Source organism: Barbus barbus, assembly GCF_936440315.1.
Source record: "Barbus barbus genome assembly, chromosome: 1".
NCBI classification, from domain to species: domain Eukaryota; kingdom Metazoa; phylum Chordata; class Actinopteri; order Cypriniformes; family Cyprinidae; genus Barbus; species Barbus barbus.
This window is the reverse complement of record NC_136729.1, coordinates 35,445,138-35,465,380: the sequence shown is the minus strand read 5'-3', so window position 1 is coordinate 35,465,380 and position 20,243 is coordinate 35,445,138. Positions and strand designations below refer to the sequence as shown.

The following is a 20,243-nucleotide window of genomic DNA, read 5'->3' as shown; positions in this document are numbered from 1 at the left end:
AGAGCAGAAAGACGTATAAAGTGAGAAAGAAACCATGGAGAAAGTGGAGACAAAGAAGAGTAGGTGAAACTTGGAGAAGGGGAACTGGAGGAAGAAAGGGTGTTAAAAGATGTAAGGGTGAAAAAACAGTAAATTACACAATAAGAGAATTAAAAGACGTAGGATTGGTAGGAATTAAGGAAGATGTCTGAGAGAAAAACGAGAGGCAAAGTGTGAGTGTGAAGGACGGTGACTAACTTAAGCCTGCAATAAAAGGAAACAGAATGTGGTAAGAAAGATGATGTCAAAAACATATTTTGCCTGAAGCGAATGTGCAGAACAAAGAGTAACCATAAATTCCCATTCTTCCATGACAGATTAACTGTGACTCATCAGTAGGAGCCTTTTTTTGAGGATGTACACATTCAGTTGGCTCTTCTCTTGGATCATGCAGAATCTATGTCCTCTGCCCACATGCCAAAGCATCAGAAGGATTTCATTAGAAACTCATTACAAATATGCCTGTAAAACATTGGTAGTCAAAAGATGGAGTTATTTGTTTGCATTGCCCTGGGAGACCGATTAAAAAGACACATGCCCTCGAAACTAATTGGGGTTTTCTCTTACATGTTGTTTTTGTATGCTAGTAACATTTGAAGGATCTAAAATTAAATTTTGCTCTTGTGAGATGCAAGGACATGACACTCTCATTCTAGTATTTTTGAAAAGAAAAAGAAGCATCTCAGATATATCGTTTTGTCTCACTATCTCTGTTTTTGTCCCTTTCCAAAATGGAGAAAATGTTGCTCTTTGAAATGAAATGATGGTGTAGGAGTGCGTGGGTGTGTGTGTGTGTGTGTATGGGAGCGTCTGGCTGGCACGGTGGTCTGTCCTCACTCTCAGTTTCATCACTTAGTGTGCATTTCCCATGAGAATGCGACTATGGCGATGATTCTGTTTGTAGAGGATTTAAAAGTAAAATGTTCTTTCTCTCCCTCTCTTTGCTTTTGATCTCAGCCTGTCTTTGACTCTCTCTCAGGAGAGCTATTTTCAGTGTGCAGTCTTTCATTTTGCCCCTTACCTGTTTAATGCAGCGCTTAAAGAATGAGGGGGTTTATGCCTGGCTCTGCTTGTTGACTCTTTTAGTTTGATGTGTCTGTACCTGTAATGTAAATGACAATTGATTAACAAAGATAATTCTTTGTTAAATTCGGTACAGTTAATACCATGATTACCCTGAGCAGGCAGTTTATGCCAGTATAGAACTGATTTGTTTAACCCAGATGATCAATTACTGATTTCTGAAAATCAGTAAAACTGTAATATTGGGAAACATTACAATTTGAAAGAAATTATTTCTAGTACAGATGCATCTCAAAAAATTTGAATATCGTGAAAAAGTTCAAGTAACATTTCAAAAAAGTGAAACTGTCATATATTCTAGATTCATTACATGTAAAGTAATTTTTTATTTTATTTTTATGATTAGAGTTTACAGCTCATGAAAGTCAAAAATCCAATATCTCAAAATATTAGAATATTTCCTAAGATCAATCAAAAAAAGGATTTGCAAAACAGAAAAGTTCAAGTTCTTTAAAGTATGTTCATTTATGCACTCAATACTTGGTCGGGGCTCGTTTAGCACAAACTGCAGCGTCAGTGAGGTGTGGCATGGAAGTGATCAGCCTGTGGCACTGCTGAGGCACTATTGAGCCTTCAGCTCGTCTGGATTGTTGGATCGACTGTTTCTCATCTTTCTCTGGAAAATATCCCATAGATTCCATATGGGGTTCAGGTCAGGCATGTTGGCTGGCCGATCAAGCACAGTAATATGGTCAGCAAACCTCTTCGTAGTGGTTTTGCCACTGTGGGCAGGTGCTAAAGTGCTGCTGGAAAAGGAAATCAGCATCTCCATAAAGCTTGTCAGCAGATTGAAGCATAAAGTGCTCCAAAATCTCCTGGTAGACGGCTGCATTGACTTTGGACTTGATAAAACACAATGGACCAACTCCAGCAGACGTCACGGCACCCCAAATCATTACTAACTTCGGAAACTTCACAATGGACTTCAAGCAGCTTGGATTCTGTGCCTCTCCAGTCTTCCTCCAGACTCCAGATCTTAGATTCCAAATGAAATACAAAATTTACAGTCCAGTTATTTTTCTCCTTAGCCCAGGTAAGATGCTTCTGATGTTGTTTCTGTTTCAGAAGCGGCTTGGTAGCCCTTTTCCTGAAGACATCTGAGCTTGGTGACTCCTGATCCACCGACTCCAGCTTCAGTCCACTCCTTGTGAAGCTCTCCCAAGTGTTTGAATCGGCTTTGCTTGACAGTATTCTCAAGCTTGCGGTCATCCCTGTTGCTTGTGCACCTTTTCCTACCCAATTTCTTCCAGTCAACTTTGCATTTAATATGCTTTGATACAGCACTCTGTGAACAGCCACCCCTTTTAATAACGACCTTCTATGACTTACCCTCTTTGTGGAGGGTGTCAATGATTGTCTTCTGTACCATTGCCAAGTCAGCAGTCTTCCCCATTATTGTGGTTTCAAAAAACAAGAGATACCGGGAATTTATACTGTAGGGATGGCCATTTAATGAAACTCAAATGTAAATATTCAAATATTTTGAGATCCTGGATTTTTGACTTTCATGAGCTGCAAACTCTAATCATCAAAATTAAAACAAAAAATTTTACTTTACATGTAATGAATCTAGAACAGGGGTTCTCAACCCTGGTCCTGGAGGGCCACAGTCCTGCAGAGTTTTGCTCCAACCTTGATCAAACTCACCTGCCTGTAGCTTACTAGTAATCCTGAACAGCTTAATTATCTGGTTCAGGTGTGTTTGATTAGGGTTGGAGCTAAAATTTGCAGGACAGCGGCCCTGGAGGACCAGGGTTGAGAAAGCCTGATCTAGAATATAAACTCAGCAAAAAAAAAAACGTCCCTTTTTCAGGACTGTGTATTTCAACAATAATGTAGTAAAAATCCAAATAACTTTACAGATCTTCATTGTAAAGGGTTTAAACAATGTTTTCCATGCATGTTCAATTAACCATAATCAATTAATTAACATGCACCTGTGGAATGGTCGTTAAGACCTTAACAGCTTACAGAGAGTAGGCATTTAAGGTCACAGTTCTAAAAACGCAGGACACTAAAGAGACTTGTCTACCAACTGTGAAAAACACCCAAAGAAAGATGCCCAGGGTCCCTGCTCATCTGCATGAACGTGCATTAGGCATGCTGCAGGGAGGCATGAGGACTGCTGATGTGGCTAGTGCAATAAATTGCCATGTCCGCACTGTGAGACGCCTAAGACAGCGCTACAGGGAGACAGGAAGGACAGCTGATCATCCTCGCAGTGGAAGACCACGTGTAACAACACCTGCACAGGATCGGTACATCCGAATATCACACCTGCGTGACAGGTACAGGATGGCCACAACAACTGCCCGAGTCACACCAGGAACACACAATCCCTCCATCAGTGCTCAGACTGTCTGCAATAGGCTGAGAGAGGCTGGACTGAGGGCTTGTAGGCCTGTTGTAAGGCCGGTCCTTACCAGACATCACCAGCAACAACGCCGCCTATGGGCACAAACCCACCTTCGCTGGACCAGACAGGAGCGGCAAAAAGTGCTCTTCACTGATGAGTCACGGTTTTGTCTCACCAGGGGTGATGGACGGATTCGTGTTTATCGTCGAAGGAATGAGCGTTACACCGAGGCCTGTACCCTGGAGCGGGATCGATTTGGAGGTGGGGGGTCCGTCATGGTCTGGGGTGGTATATCACATCACCATCGGACTGAGCTTGTTGCCATTGCAGGCAATCTCAATGCCTTGCGGTACAGGGAAGACATTCTCCTCCCTCATGTGGTACCCTTTATGCATGCTCATCCGGACATGATCCTCCAGCAGGACAATGCCACCAGCCATACTGCTTGTTCTGTGCGTGAGTTTCTGCATGACAGCAATGTCAGTGTTCTGCCATGGCCAGCGAAGAGCCCGGATCTCCATCCCATTGAGCACGTCTGGGACCTGTTGGATCGCAGGGTGAGGGCTAGGGCCATTCCCCCCAGAAATGTCCAGGAACAGGAACTTGCAAGTGCCTTGGTGGAAGAGTGGGGTAACATCTCACAGCAAGAACTGACAAATCTGATCCAGTCCATGAGGAGGAGATGCACTGCAGTACTTCAAGCAGCTGGTGGGCACACCAGATACTGACTGGTACTTTTGATTTTGAGCCTCCCTTCATTCAGGGACACATTATTCTATTTCTGTTAGTCACATGTCTGTGAAACATTTTTAGTTTATGTCTTATGGTGTTGACTCTTTTAGTGTTCATACAAATATTTACACATTAAGTTTACTGAAAGTAAAAACAGTTGAAAGTCAGAGGACGTTTCTTTTTTTGCTGAGTTTATGAAAATTTCACTTTTTGAAATAAGTTACAAAAAAAAATACTTTTTCATGATATTCAAATTTTTTGAGATGCGCCTGTATCATGTTTTAGTGTATTTTAAACAATTTTTTTTTTCCTGTGATGGCAAAGCAGAATTTTCAGCAGCCGTTAGCTTACTCCAGTCTTCAGTGTCATATGAGCCAGAAATTATTCTGATATGCTGATTTGCTTCTCTAATAATTTGTCGTACTATTGACAATATTGAAAACAGTTTCTGAACTTTTGTGGAAAACATGATGCAGTTTTTCAGGATTCTTTGAAGAATATTAAGCATTTGTTTGAAAGGAAATCTTTTGTAGAATGAATGTATTTACTGGCTAAAACTAGAACGAATAACCAATCAATGCCTTGATAGGAGTAGCTTCAACTGAAATTTTCCATGTTGTTTTTTGTTGTGTGCTAAGCTGGAAGAGTATCCATCCTGTACAAACACTGAACTCAGCAGTCTGTATTTCAGGAAACTACCCTAGCCGCTGACAGTGGAAAAGGTCACAGAAAGTCATAGCTGGTGTGGTAATAATTTCCATCAAAATGTTAACAGGTGTGTGTACAGATGTGAACAGTTTGTGTATATGGATTGGAGATGATTTATCTGTTACACGCACAAGCGAACATTGCCTTAACTAATTGAAAAGTCACTTCCCTAAATATTTCCTAAACTGAGAAAAAGTCAGTTTGCATTAAATTTCTCCATTACCAAGCAAAAACAAGGGGTTGCTAGGCCAATGATATGGTTTAGGCTATCAGTACATTAGCGCCCCCTAGAACCTGTTTAAGGCATAGCTCATAGACACAGCATCGCTGCTCAAAAAATGATTTAAGCAGAGCTCTTACAACTGAATGAATAAGTTTATAAACTTGTGAATAAAATTATGTGAAAGAGGTAAGAATGCAGAATCAATCATTAATGCAACAAGCACATTTTAATGGGACTGTAATACATCTGAAAAGGGCAATGTTGCATTGATTCCTTGATGAATCATAATTTTATATGAAAAAGGATTGAAGATATCGACAGGATATGCGTCAAATGGAAGTTATACGGGGGATGTGTGTCATTTGCCTTTTACTCTAAGCCATTTACACTCTCCATTCACACTTGCATGTTTCTCACCCTCTCCATCTGGGCCGCATCTATTGGATATGAGTAACAGAGCGCTTATGCTTAAGCACATATTGACTAATTATTCAGAACTCAATTTTAAGGAGTGCTGACCTAAATTGTTCTGCACCTCATTAGTGCACATTTGACTCAATGAGACCATAGAAATTGATTCCAATATAGGCTGACAGTTTGTTTGGAGGCATAGGAATAAGTAATTACTTTTAATAAATTGTATCTAATTGATTTTAAATGCAGCTTTTTGACCCTGAGAGTTTAAATTTAACCTTCTGTTTAGAATGTATGTTCACCAAAAGCATGCAGGTGTTACTAGGTTGATTTGACCTGAATATGGCATACAGGAGATCATGTTCTCCCCTAATTTAAAACCCCCAGAAAGCAATTATCACAAACTGCATCATTGTGTTTTGCTGGTCTGAAAATGAGCCAGATTTTCTTTCCATCTTAAATTCCCATGACAGCGATTGTCACAGTTGAGATTGTTCTCCTTCTCTTACTCCAGCTATCAGGGTTTACTCCCAGTTCTCCCAAAGTTTGTTTGGGAATGAAAGATTAAAGATTTACTGTGAAACCCCATTACCCTCTTAAGGCCCTTAAGGCCCTGAGACCACATTAATAATTTAGAGGGACTCAAGACTCTAGAGAGAGTGGCAATGATTGTTAACATTCATTTAAGTTTCCACTTTAAGTATGAAATGAATGTTCACCTTATTTTCTAAATGCATATTTTAAGTCAAGTCACTATTATTTGTATAGTGCTTTTATCAATGCAAATTGTGTCAAAGCAGCTTTACATCAGCTTGATATAAAGCTGGGTGGCTTTATATCAGCTTTACAGTATTTAGAGGGGAAAATAGGGTGTCAAAATAGTGTCATTCTCCTCTAACCAGACAAAATCAGCAGTTTAAATCTAGGCTCAAGCAGATTCTTATTGTGCAAAGGACTCATCTGGTTCCTGTGGTCTTGTCTTGATGGCTGTCTAGGAGACAGGGTCTTCACTGGGTATCAGTCTCTGGGGCTTATCTAGTTGTCCTGGTCTCTGCTGACGTTCACGGCTGTAGAGTCATTTTATTATATTTCAGATCCTTTTTTTCCCTCATGACAGGACGAATTCACCTCCTACATGCATTTAAAAATCCAATCAATAACTGATGCATAGAATCCCATCCCCCTACATTTTTTTTCCTGATAATCTATTACAGTCAGATGCATGCCACACTACGGAAGAAAAGATCTGCACTTCTGTTTCATCATGATTTTAAGTACTATTTGTCTGAATGATTTGATAAAAGGAATAAATGTTGTTTACATTGGTCTATTCGTCAGCACTGATCAGCCACAAGTGAATAACATTGATTATTTTGTAATACAGTGGCACCTATCAAGGCATTGGATAGATTAGGCAGCAAGTGGTCAGTCATTTATGGAGCATCGTTTATTGGAAGCAGGAAAAATGTGCATGTGAAGAGTGCCTTTGACAAGAGACAAATAGTGATGGCTAGAACACTTCCATAAAGACAAGTCTTGTGGGTGTTCCCTGTATGCACTGCTTAGTACCTACCAAAAGTGGTGCAAGGAATGGTCATGGCTTTATGGATGCTCATGGGAAGCGAAGTCTAGCCCATCTCGTCCGATCACACAGAAGAGCTACTGTAGCTCAGATTGCTGAAAAACATAATGCTGGGTGTGATAGAAAGGTATCATTTCACACACTGCATCACAGTTTGCTTTGTACCAGAGTGCCCCTAATGCCTACAGTGTACACGTGAACATCAGAACTCGACCAAGGAGCAGTGGAAGAAGGTTGCCTGGTCTGATGAATTTTCTTTTAGATCAAGTGAATGTTTGAGTGGCATCAGTACCGCCGCTCCCTATACACAGAGTACGCCGTTTGCGTAGGGCACCAACTCCCAGGGGGGGCACCATCCCAGTTGCTCAAAAGAAAAACGTCATGCGCCATTCCGCACCCGCTCGCGGCTGAATGCAAATGATCATAAGTAATGACAGCTATGCCCGTGAAAAGACATCAGAAATCCGGCGCCAAGAAAAAAAATATATATGAAAACGAAGCCTGTGCATCACTTTCAGGTAGGTTACATTCATAATCCTGTGTAACCTTTTTGGGTGTTGAGGTTTTAATGTCGGTAATAATTTCACTACCATCAACACATCTAATATTCTCTCAGAGTTTCCATGTCCCCTTATGAAAATTAGCCATGGTTTTAACACGAATTAAAAAAAAAAAAAGAAAAATGAATGTTCCTGTAGCCATGGTAATCACAAATTAACCATGGATTTATTACTTAAAATAAAAATATAAAAACAAGTATTAAGATTAATATATATTTGTTTTGGTTATAAAAAAATAAAAAAAACCTAAGCCAACAACAGCCTTTAGAATGACTTAAAATGCATTATATAAAAACAATGAGGTAACCCTGCTGAAAAAAACAAACAAAAAACAATAGATCCATCACAGAAAATTCTAATACCATCACAAATAAATCAGAAATACCATTACAAACATTAAAACCATCCATTTTTAACCATAACACAATTTTAACAAATGGTTTTCTCTAGTGTTTTTGGGACATATTCCATTAGGATTTATTGGTTTTAACAAGCCACCAATAGAAGGTGGCCAATTACCAGTATAGAGACCAACAGGGTCCATTAAACCAATACAATTCCCATTATAACCAGTAAAACCATTACAAATTTTGTGATGGTGTCTATTGTTTTTTTTCAACATAACATGTTATTACAAATGCCTGCAAAGGGAACCAAAGGCCTGGTAATTGCTGCTGTTATACTTATAAGACGATCAAATCCTTGTTTAATAGGCTATTGACCAAATATTTAATTCAAATATCCACTTAATCTTTCATTTTTGGCCACCTTTTTGCTATAGATGACACAGCCTCTATAATTTCAAAAGCCTTCTATAATTTTCAAAAATTAACCATGGTTTAATCGTAGTAAAACTGCTTAATTTTCTTTTGCGTGATTTCTGAATGTTTGACACCATAAAATTAATCAGACAACTGTATTAATAAAATGATAGCCATAGGTAACTGTCTAGAGCTAAAATTGTAATTTGTAAATAATACAATTTAATTACTAGTTATTTACTTTTATATTTTATTAGAGTTCTATTTTGACCCCTATAGTAGGTGGGGTTTTTTTTTTACTTCCATAATATTTGAGGGAGGGGGCACAACAATACAATTAGGGATGTAAACCCGGTATTAAATCGGTCTCGGGGCTAAATTATGAAAAACCGGAGTATCGATAATCTCTAACATTATCGGTTCTGCTGTAGGTACTGGAGAAATTAAGAAAACACTCATTTATTGTTGCTATATGTACATTATATCGCCAGCTGTTTTTATGTGCAATAATATTCAAACATTTGTCTATTCATTTTTGCTGTTTGCAATTTAGAAGCGAGATCGCGCTCACGTGGAGGAGCTTCAGCACACGCAACATGAAAGCCCTGTTTAATTAGGATAGAGAACTAACTATTCAAACATCTGCTTACGCTTTAGGCCTGTGTTTTTTTTGTTGTTGTTTTTTTCAGTTTTGGCTTCTAAGGATTATAGCCGCGTTTCTTCTAGCACAACTTCCTTCCCTTCACAGCAGCGCGCATTCGTTCCTCCCTAACCAAAACTTAACGTCAGAATCAGCTCAATGGGTGATTGTTGTAAAATGGCGTCTTTACTGTTGCTAAATTGCGGGACATGTTTGATAATAAAATGTTGAAAGAACAATCTGCACAAGAGACGCTGTTCCCCAGGCTGAAATGTGTGTGCGTGTGTGCGCGCCTGCACGGTGCACTCCAAAACGGACAAGCAAAGTACACTTTGAGCTTCGGGCGCATCCAAATGATCAAATACACACAAAATATGTCAAAATGCCCGGCTACAAGAGTATTCACTTAAACACAGTTTATGTCTTAAGTGGACGAGAACAGTTGGGAGAAAATCCCATGTGTGTCAGTATATTATCTTAAAGTGACAGACAAAATGCAAAGAGAAAATCACCCACAGCTCTTATTCTGAATAACGTTATAGCTTTAATAAGCATTAATCTATCAATACATACAGTGAAAACTATGCAGTGTTCATTTACATTTGATTACTTTTAGATTTCTTTTGTAGCTGTTACTTACCTGAACATTAATATTAGTAGACCTTCATGTAAAAATTAAAGCACTGTTTATTTCATTTCATTTGTGTATTGGTCAGTTTGTTTTACTTTGTTTCTTTGTTCATGTTCTCACTGTATTTTATCTTATGTATATAAAACACTAAAAATGCCTGCACACTGGTGCATTTACAAATTGATGTTTTACAGTGGTGTGAAAAAGTGTTGGCGCCCTTCCTGATTACTGCCACACCTGTTCGCAATCAAGAAATCACTTAAATAGGACCTGCCTGACAAAGTGAAGTAGACCAGAAGATCCTCAAAAGCTACACATCATGATAAGATCCAAAGAAATTTAGGAACAAATGAGAAAGAAAGTAATTGAGATCTATCAGTCTGGAAAAGGTTATTTCTAAAGCTTTGGGACTCCAGCGAACTACAGTGAGAGCCATTATCCACAAATGGTGAAAACATGGAACAGTGGTGAACCTTCCCAGGAGTGGACGGCCAACCAAAATTACCCCAAGAGCACAGCGACGACTCATCCAAGAGGTCACAAAAGACCCCACAACAACATCTAAAGAACTGCAGGCCTCACTTGCCTCAGTTAAGGTCCGTGTTCATGACTCCACCATAAGAAAGAGACTGGGCAAAAATGGCCTGCATGGCAGAGTTCCAAGACAAAAACCGCTGCTGAGCAAAAATAAAATAAAGGCTCGTCTCAGTTTTGCCAGAAAACATCTTGATGATCCCCACGATTTTTGGGAAAATACTCTGTGGACTGACGAGAAAAAAGTTGAACTTTTTGGAAGGTGTGTGTCCCATTACATCTGGCGTATAAGTAACACAGCATTTCAGAAAAAGAACATCATACCAACAGTAAAATATGGTGGTGGTAGTGTGATGGTCTGGGGCTGTTTTGCTGTTTCAGGACCTGGAAGACTTGGTGTGATAAATGGAACCATGAATTCAGCTGTCTACCAAAAAATCCTGAAGGACAATGTCCGGCCATCTGTTCGTGACCTCAAGATGAAGCCAACTTGGGTTCTGCAGCAGGACAATGATCCAAAACACACCAGCAAATCCACCTCTGAATGGCTGAAGAAAAACAAAATGAAGACTTTGGAGTGGCCTAGTCAAAGTCCTGACCTGAATCCTATTGAGATGCTGTGGCATGACCTTAAAAAGGCGGTTCATACTCGAAAACCCTCCAATGTGGCTGAATTACAACAATTCTGCCAAGATGAGAGGGCCAAAATTCCTCCACAGCGCTGTAACAGACTCATTGCAAGTTATCGCAAATGCTTGATTGCAGTTGTTGCTGCTAAGGGTGGCTCAACCAGTTATTAGGTTTAGGGGGCAAGCACTTTTTCACACAGGGCCATGTGGGTTTGGATTTTGTTTTCACTGTATATTTATTTAATTAAAAATGTATTTTACATTTCAGAATATAAAACAATGTTAATTCAGTCATATATATAAAACAAAAAGTACCGGATCGATAAGCAGTATCGGTAAGAGTAGTAATACCGTTAAAACCTGAACGATACCCATCCCTAAATACAATCCTGCTTAGGGCACCCATTTGGCCAGCTGTGGCCCTGTGTGGCATCATTTACCTGGGGAAGAGATAGCAGCAGGATGGAAGCAGGTAGTGCAATACTCTGCTGAGTGATCTGCTGGGAAACCTTGGGTGCTGGCATTTATGTTACTTTGACATGTACCACCTAGCTAAAAATTGTTGCAGACCATTTACCCCTGTTTATGCCAATGGTGTTCCCTGATAACAGTGGCCTCACTCTGCAAAATAATGCACCCTGTCACACTGGAAAAATGGTTCAGGAATGGTTTGAGGAACATGACAAAAAGTTCAAGGCATTGCCTTGACGTCCAGATTGCCCTTATCTCAATCCAATTTAGAATTTTTGGGATGTACTGGACCAACAAATCTGTTCCACGAAGGCCCCACCTCACAATGTGTAGGACTTACATGACCTGTTGCTAATGTCTTGGAGCCAGATACCACAGGATACGTTCAGAGGTCTTGTGGATTCAATGCTTTGATGCATCAGAGATGTTATGGCAGCATGAGGGGGACTTACTCGATATTAGGCAGGTAATTTTATTGTTGTGGCTTCAGAGGATTTGGAATATTGCCCAAGTGCCCAAGTTGTTTGAAACACTTTTATGATACTCTATACTTTTATGGTGCTTTGCATCCTTTTGACACTTGAAAGCTTTGGTTCCTGTTCTTTGTCAGTGGATGAAAAATAGCAACCAGCACTGTCTTCAAAATTTTCTCCTTTTATGTTTCATTGAAGAAAGTTGACGAGTAAATGTGTAATGCCAGAATTTTATGCAAGACATTTAAGGCATTATCTGACATTTATGCTAAAGTCAGAAATATAAATATTTGTATTATTAGACATTAAATAATCATTACAGTTTTTCTCGATTGCTAAAACACTATAACCAGGCTTTTGAACTAAAATTTCAAAACCATAATGCCATTTTTCAAAAAGCACACCCATTTAGCTGAACTATAAACACTATTCCCTGCTTTAACACATGAATCAGATTTGGTGAACTGTTACTGCAAAACTCTACACACAAATCCCTACATTTCTCAGTGCTTACACCATGTGATCATTTAGAAAGCACTAGCATTCAGTATTGTTCACTCAAGTCTGCACAGTTTGAGCTCAATTAGCACACAATTACCCAAGTGGAAACACTAGGAGTCTAAATCTATCACACACCAATCAGAACCTTCGATGGATAAAGAGCCAAAGTCAGCTCACAGTGTTTCGGAGAGGCTTTGGTGAATTTCTCGAATCAGAAATGAAATTCTCAAAACTACTCTTTCAACCTCCACATCATCTAGTCACTTGTGCACATCATAAAAAGTTTATCTTTTTTTTTTTTAACAAGTTGCGATTGCTTTGGTACATTCATGCAACTGATGTATGTACATTTGTCTGTGGTTTCCTACATTATCAGTTGCTAATGTCATGTTGCTCAAAATGTATAGTTCTCTGTGCTATATAGACTTACCCCTCAAAACCTCAAGTCATTAGTTCATCGTATAAATCATTACGGTAAATGCAAAATGGTTGATCTAGTTGTCAAACTGTCAAGCATATTTTCTACACATTTCTATTAGACTTTATAAATTTGCCATGAATTGTTCAAGTGAATTTTGACTTTCACTAATGAAGAGAATATAGATCAACCAATGACAAACCAGTTCTCTGAAATAGCTCAAAGGTACATCTCATGAACCTTCAATTGGAAAGAATATATATAAAGAGGACAACACAAGACTTACAAATTCTGATAGTGGACTTTCTAATTTTTATTTTCACCTTTGTGCACATATTTCTTTTTCTATTCTATTCACAATGACGTTATAATGTGTTTTTTTTTTTTTTGGTCAGACCACTAGTAAAAGTGTAACTGTGAATCATATCCAGTCTTTTTCAATCAATATCCCACATACAGTAATGTGTACATTTGTACTTTTGAAAGGATATATGACAATAAGAAGTGCAGCCTTCTGCATTTCAGTACAGTAACTGTCATCCAAACTGTTGCCATAGTTTACATCAGGTAATACTAACAGAGTGCACTGTTATATTGACAACATGACTAAGAATCTTGTTTGTGAACAATGACACAAGGACATCAGGCATGCGAGAGGATTTTACCCCCGCTGCCTGGCTAGGGCCAGTATAGCCCGTGATGTTGAAGAGGTTCTTTGGCCTGTCCCAGACCAAAGACGGGATACTGGGGCAGAATACAAAAATACTTATTTTTCAGTAAGATTGAGTTGTTTTGAGTGGAGAGCTTCGTTTTGACCTGAATATAGGAAGTTTGGGGAATTGAGTTAGAAGTTATGGATTCGTGTTTACTGTTTTGAGAATACGAGGCATAGTTTCAAGAAATGTGTTTAAGCAATCGAGAAAAACTGTAATAATTTACTGACGTAATTTTACTTTCATTTATTTAGACGTTTGAGCCACCATATACAGTACAGTGAAACTGGATTCTGGTTTACATACATCACAAATTTATATTACTGAGCCTAAAAAAACGGCAAAATATTCCCAAAAATACATGTCACACAAGCACATTTTTAGATTCAAGCTTTCTTTCTTCAACTGTACTGGGATACAGAATTGATTTGACAGCATCCTCTACTGGTTGTTTTGAGTACCACAACCTTTGTCTGACAGGACATTATTTTCATAAATTGCTGTTCGCCAGATGTTTTTATCTATAGAATGAAGCTGAGTTCAGAGGTTAAACATTACAAAAGGGCCATAATATTAAAGAAAAAGGAGGAAGGTCAAGGTTTACACTGCCTGGATTTAAATGGCCTTTTTATTATGAACCGATAAAGAATTATGCTGCCAGGAAACAGGAATGTGATATTCATCCATATAAATGATCTTTGTCTTCCTCCTGTAGAGAGCCTGATGCTGGGTACAGAGATGGATCTGCAGCTGGTGGAGGGCACAGTTGTGGCCTTGGAGAACTCTCTGAAAATGTGGCTACATGACCAGGGCGGAGACAGAGAACACCTGCACTTGTTGTTACCCCCTTCTCTCACCTCACAGGGTTCTACACCACACCCTGCCAACAACAGGCCAAGCCCAGGTAGAAACACACACATGGATACTGCACGAGCACCCACTAAAATATTCATTCGGGAATTGATTCTTGCTTACACAGCTCTAAAATAAATATTTTAGTTGTGTTTTGTGTGTCTGTATGGGTATGTGATTTTGCTTATAAATGCTCATGTCCCCCTCTGCAGTCTGTTTGAAGTGTGACATGCAGGAAAGACTTCTCAGCCCAGCCCTACTTCCCAGCACTCCTGACCTTGGAGTGAAGACTGAGAGCATGCAAGATTTCCAGCCCCGAAACAAGAGTCTGGCCAATCAGAACCCCTCGCCGCAGCGTCTGCGAGTTGCCAAGTACAGTCACGTCTGTAGTTAAATTTTGTTTTACCAGCAAAGCTGTTAGCAAATAACAATAGATTAGCCTTAAGCAGCACTTTGACTTTTTTTAGTGAATAGGGTTTAATCACAGAGTTCCCAGACTGCTGTGATGTTGTATATTTTTTATACATCACAGATCTAGGGAAGTCCACAATAGTGGCTTTGATGACTAACTATGTTCTTATACATTATATTCAAAAGGACCACAAAAACTCAGTTTAAGTGTGGCCTCTAAAACATAGTTATTGTACAAGTATGCTGTTTCAGGGTGAAGGGGGGAAGAAAAAAATGGACTATGCAAAAGCCAATATGATGGAGTCAGGTTTTTATCAAACAGACAGCTCTGTGTTTGAGTCTTCTGTCTCTCACACACAGTCATACATTGTATTCCCCTGAGTGTTTTGCATATGATTTTCATGCACATGAGGTCATTCTTCCGGGCACTGTGATACAATCATACTACTTGTCCCCACCTAGTCATTATGGGCCAATATGACATGTACTTGCATAATTCCCTTTTACACACATGCATCTTTTGTCAGTTTTACTCACACAGGGTTTGTGAGACGCTTACCTCTTTTAAGACATTAATGCTTTTAATCAACAATGGTGCATTCTATTGATTAAAAGTGGCAGAAGTTCAAATGATTTCTGTTTTAATTGCATACTGTTCTTTTCCAAACTTTCAATTCATCAAATAATCCTGAAATCAATGTATCATGACTTCCACAAAAATGTTAAGCAACACAACTGTTTTCAACGTTGATGATAATAAGAAATGTTACTTTCTTTTTGTACCAAATTAGCATATTAGAATGATTTCTGAAGGATGATGTGACACTGAAGACTGGAGTAAAGGCTTTTGAAAATTCATTTTGAAATATGGTAAAATAGAAAACAATTGTTTTAAATTTTAATAATAGTATTAGTAGTAATTATAATAATAGTTTAATTCAATGATTAGGCATCAGGCATATAAAATTAAACATTCAGATCTAGCTGTCGTGTGTGTGTGTGTTTGTGTTTGTGTGTGTGTGTGTGTGTGTTTGTGTTTGTGTGTGTACCTGTTTTTCTATTCAGGTGGGGACTTAAACCTGAATACACACAGACTCATGGGGACTCATGTCACGGTGGGGACCTAATCTGAGGTCCCCACGGGTAAACAAGCTAATAAATCACACAGAATGTCCTTTTTTTGAAAATCTAAAAATGCAGAAATTTTCCTGTGAGGGCTAAGTTTAGATGTAGGGTTGGTGTAGGGCAATAGAAAATACGGTCTGTACAGTAGAAAAAGCATTACTCCTATGGATAATCCCCACAAGGATGGCAAACCAGACATGTGTGTGTGTGTGTGACGTAGAGTTCTTCATGCCGGTGGTGTGTGTCAGTCTGTGCTGTATGGACTACCGCTCATCATCAGACCAACCTCATGCTGGCAGCTGGACTGGGATGAAATGGAAACAAACCAACAGACATTTCATGCTCTCTGCCACATACTAAAAGTCAGTGTCTGACTATACGTGTGTGTTTGTGTGTGTGTGTTCATAGAACACAGCTGTGTGATAATCTGTTATGCGAGGGATCTGAAAATGTTGTTAAAAACCTAAATTTTTGTGTTTACTTAGACCCGTGACTGGTTCCTTTTGGTGCGCTCAGAGTCGGGCTCAGGTTCAGGTTCTGCTGTGTTCTCCTACTATATACTTCAGTCCTCTGGTTCACTCTCTCTGCTTTTGAAACCTGTGCTGACACGAGAACTTACGCTACCCTGCTGCCTGCCTGTCTCATTGGAGGACCCACCACTTCCTGCACTCGCTTCTGTGGAGGTACTATTACATTATAGAAAGATATTATGGACTAGTAATGTATGGCCCAACTCACAACTCAATTCAAATATTTAGCATCAACAACTGGATCTCTGTAAGGAGAATAATTAGTATTATCAAAGGGATAGTTCATCCTAAAATAATCCTCATATCACTCTAAACCTGTATGACTTGTTTTTCTTCAAAAGAAGACATGTTGAAGAAGGAACAGTGTTGGGAAGTAACTAGTTACATGTAACGGAATTACGTTAATTACATAATAAAAGTAACTGTAATCAGTTACAGTTGCTGAGAAAAATATGTAATTAAATTACAGTTACTTATGAAAATGTTAAGGATTACAAAGGGGGTTACATCTGATTTTTATTTTTTATTTTTAACACACTCTCACATACAGATTTAATTGATTTCTTTCATAAATTGCAGTGAGTGCTCTAAAATATGAAACACCAAATGTTTCAGGAGTTTATAATATGCTTATTTGATAACTTTTATTTCCTTTATGGGTTTATGTATATGTTTTTTAAGATTAACTGTTTTGTTAAAGGCATTGTTAGAGTCCAGTGTCTCCTGTCATAGCTATGCAAAGATTTGATTTCAAAAACACTATCATAGCTATTAAAATATATTTTGTTATGATTTTAAATCTGTATTTAACCTCAGAAGGATTTTAAAGTAAGTCTGATTTTGTGGTGGCTGTGCTTCAAAGGGGACATCGGATGCCCATTTTCCACAAGTTGGTATGATTCTTTAGGGTCTTCTCGAAATGGTCTCAGTAGTTGTGAAAAACAACACTCTTTTTACCTTGTCAAAAACAGCTCTGTTCACAGCGACTCGTTTCTGTTCATATCTCTTTACATGATAATGAGCTCTGCTCACCCCGCACCTCTCTTCCATGGAAGAGCAAAGGTGATTCGCAAATAATCATTAAAAAAAATATAAAGTGTGAGACTTACTTCTTCTGGAGGTGCAGCTGGATCATGAACAATGGGTACTGATCCATTCTTGAGTTTTAACTTTTTAACAAAACTTGCCTTGAATTGTCCCTCATTCAGAAAGAAAAGGACAAAATTATTTGCGCAGACATAAACGAATTTAGGAGTATTCGTTGGCGCATTACCATCAAACTGCGTCCTCAGTGGCTCTGATGTCTGGAGAAAATTAGGACTCTTATATTCTTCTACATCTAACAACAAAACACCTGCATTGCTTACAAGACGTTGTCGCTACAGCTGCTCATGCACGGAGAAAATGACAGACTGCGTACAACTGGCTGAGGGTGGAAATATGCTAATATGGGACAGTACATCAGAGGTTGTGGGAGGGGCCTGAGCAATATGACATCATATTGGCTTGATAACTGTTTAGGTTTTTGGGGGATTAAAAAAAAGGATTTGTAGGGTGGTTGTGTCTACACACTACTAAGACACATTTATATGCAAATGAAGATATTTTGCATCCAATGTTTCCTTTAAAATTAAAATATTACAGTCTTCATTCAAGTGATGAAGGATTTTGAAAGTCTGACTGTAATAAGTGTTGAGCACTACTGTAAGGTTAACCCTGCCTGCTTTACAGTTTCAAAATGATTAACAGTTGAAAACATTGAAATTTCAAAAATTAATCAAATGTAATCAGTTATATTACTTTAATAAAGTAATTGAAAAGTTACACTACTTACTACATTTTAAGTAGGGTAACTTGTAATCTGTAACCTATTACATTTCCAAAGTAACCTTCCCAACACTGAGAAGGAAAAGGTCCAGTAACTAATTGCGTGGTTAAAAAAGCACTGAGACATTTGTTTGGAATGACTTGAGGGGAAATTAAGTAAATAAGATCACTTTCACGTTACAAACTGATCATAATCACCTTTGATATTACACCTCTATGATGATCATGTGACCACTGTTTCCAGAGCTCCCTGGATCAGCTTGAGAAAGACCCCGTCTTTAACCCTCTCTGTCTGGACTCCAACCTTTACCAACACCTTAGAATTAGAGGTTTGCTCACCCGCTCATCACAGCCATTTGGAGCACAAGGCCAGGGCCGCGGCCATCGCAGGGGCGCCAATCGACCACCAGAGGCCTCCACACAGCGTCAGGTTAGAGGAGTAGAATGGAACAAAATGTCTAAGATAGAATAGAAAATATCTGTGTTGACTAGAATTTGATCTGCAGTTTGCTATAATTGGAGTTTTGGACAGTAATTTGGAGTTGATAGCTGTAGAAGCATTGGTATTATTATGACTTTTGATTAACTTCTTGATGCTGTAGGGGAAATTGAAGAAATAATGCACCTTCATTGTAAAAAACTGAGATATGACAAACCTCTCTGATACGGTGTCAGTAGTGTTGACATAAATTGACCTAAATAGATTAGATGTAATCTGGTTAAAGCAAAGAGGTTTGTCAAGCTTTAGGAACTTTCAAACACTACTCTCTATATTGTGCCACTTTAGTTGAGCTCTAAATCTGAATACAATTTTTAGAAAAACTAAAATGCAAATAAACAGAGAGGAAATGTGTATGTGTGTGTGTGTGTGTGTGTGTGTGCGTGATGTTGAAAGGGGGAAATTATTGCCCCAGAGAGCAAAAACGAAACCAAGCACTGGCCTAATATTGAAACACCCACGCAAAGGGAAGATAAAAAGAGCGAAAGGGAGAATGAAAACGGTCCCTATTTTAGAACTCTCCACAATCAGACTCAACATAATCGATTTTCCAGCCACAGGCACTTTGTGATGTCACACTATCATAAATATATTTATGATCGATAGAACGATATGCTGCAAATTCAAAACACAAAAAATGTAGTGATTATGCTAGTGCACCGAGGAACAAATGTGACAGGAGGTATTTATATTTTATATAAAGCATGCAAGTTCCACCAGCTGATACACTGTAAAAAATGAATCATGGGTCTTGTAATTTTCATTAAAAAATTAAGGTGATACTTAAAAATAGTGTGTATATTTCATTAAAGAAATTGTGATTCAGTGTTGTATAGAAAATATTGAGGACTTTTTAGTAATAAAACCAAGATGTGTGTTTTCCTCATTTTCCTCGTTTTTAAACTTCAGTAGTTTTGAGGCTTGAATTGAGGAACTGATTAAATTAAAAAAATTAAAGGAAAGAAGGCTACCTATTTATTTTAAGAGAATTAGCTCAATTTTGTGGTTTTAGTTTAGAGGTGATTGTTAGTTCCCAGCATGATTTGCATATAGCTGGATGGAGAGTAAATTTTGAAATTAAATTGTTTTATTAACAAAGTTCTGGAGGAGCACGTTCAGATAATTAACCTAATTAACACAAGAGGAGAACAATCAGTAATCAACCCAGTTAACAAGATAAGAGGAGTGTATATATACACAACAGACTTACCTCTGTTCATTGGCAATTTTCCAGCATCCCTCCGCCACCCCCTTCTCTGCACTTACAACTATTCTGTCCTAACCTGTGGAGGGGGCAAAATTCCCGAGCTCGAAGCCCTCCCCTCGGACAGCACGCCAGATACTTTATTCTATTTATTATATGCAAGTGTGAACTCGTGAAATTCTATTTTATGTGTTTTTGAGTGAAGGGAAACATCTATTAATGTTCAATGTTCAGTTATGTTTGACATTTGACAGAGTTTCTGTTACATTGAAGTTTCCATTGTGCAGTGCAATCATTACCATTGTGCAGAAGAGTAGTTGTTCAATG

At 38.5% G+C, this 20,243-nt stretch overlaps 1 protein-coding gene across 1 annotated transcript in view; it reads left to right on the top strand.

Annotated features, from left to right (window-relative positions):
• Nucleotides 1-20,243, top strand: part of LOC306872659 (meiosis 1 arrest protein-like) — a 48,358-nt gene that overhangs the window by 25,621 nt on the left and 2,494 nt on the right. The window contains exons 5-9 of the mRNA XM_079421328.1: nt 14,184-14,372; nt 14,533-14,692; nt 16,077-16,218; nt 16,342-16,539; nt 18,458-18,643. Of these exons, the coding sequence (XP_079277454.1) occupies nt 14,184-14,372; nt 14,533-14,692; nt 16,077-16,218; nt 16,342-16,539; nt 18,458-18,643 (875 nt within the window). The remainder of the gene's footprint in view (nt 1-14,183; nt 14,373-14,532; nt 14,693-16,076; nt 16,219-16,341; nt 16,540-18,457; nt 18,644-20,243) is intronic.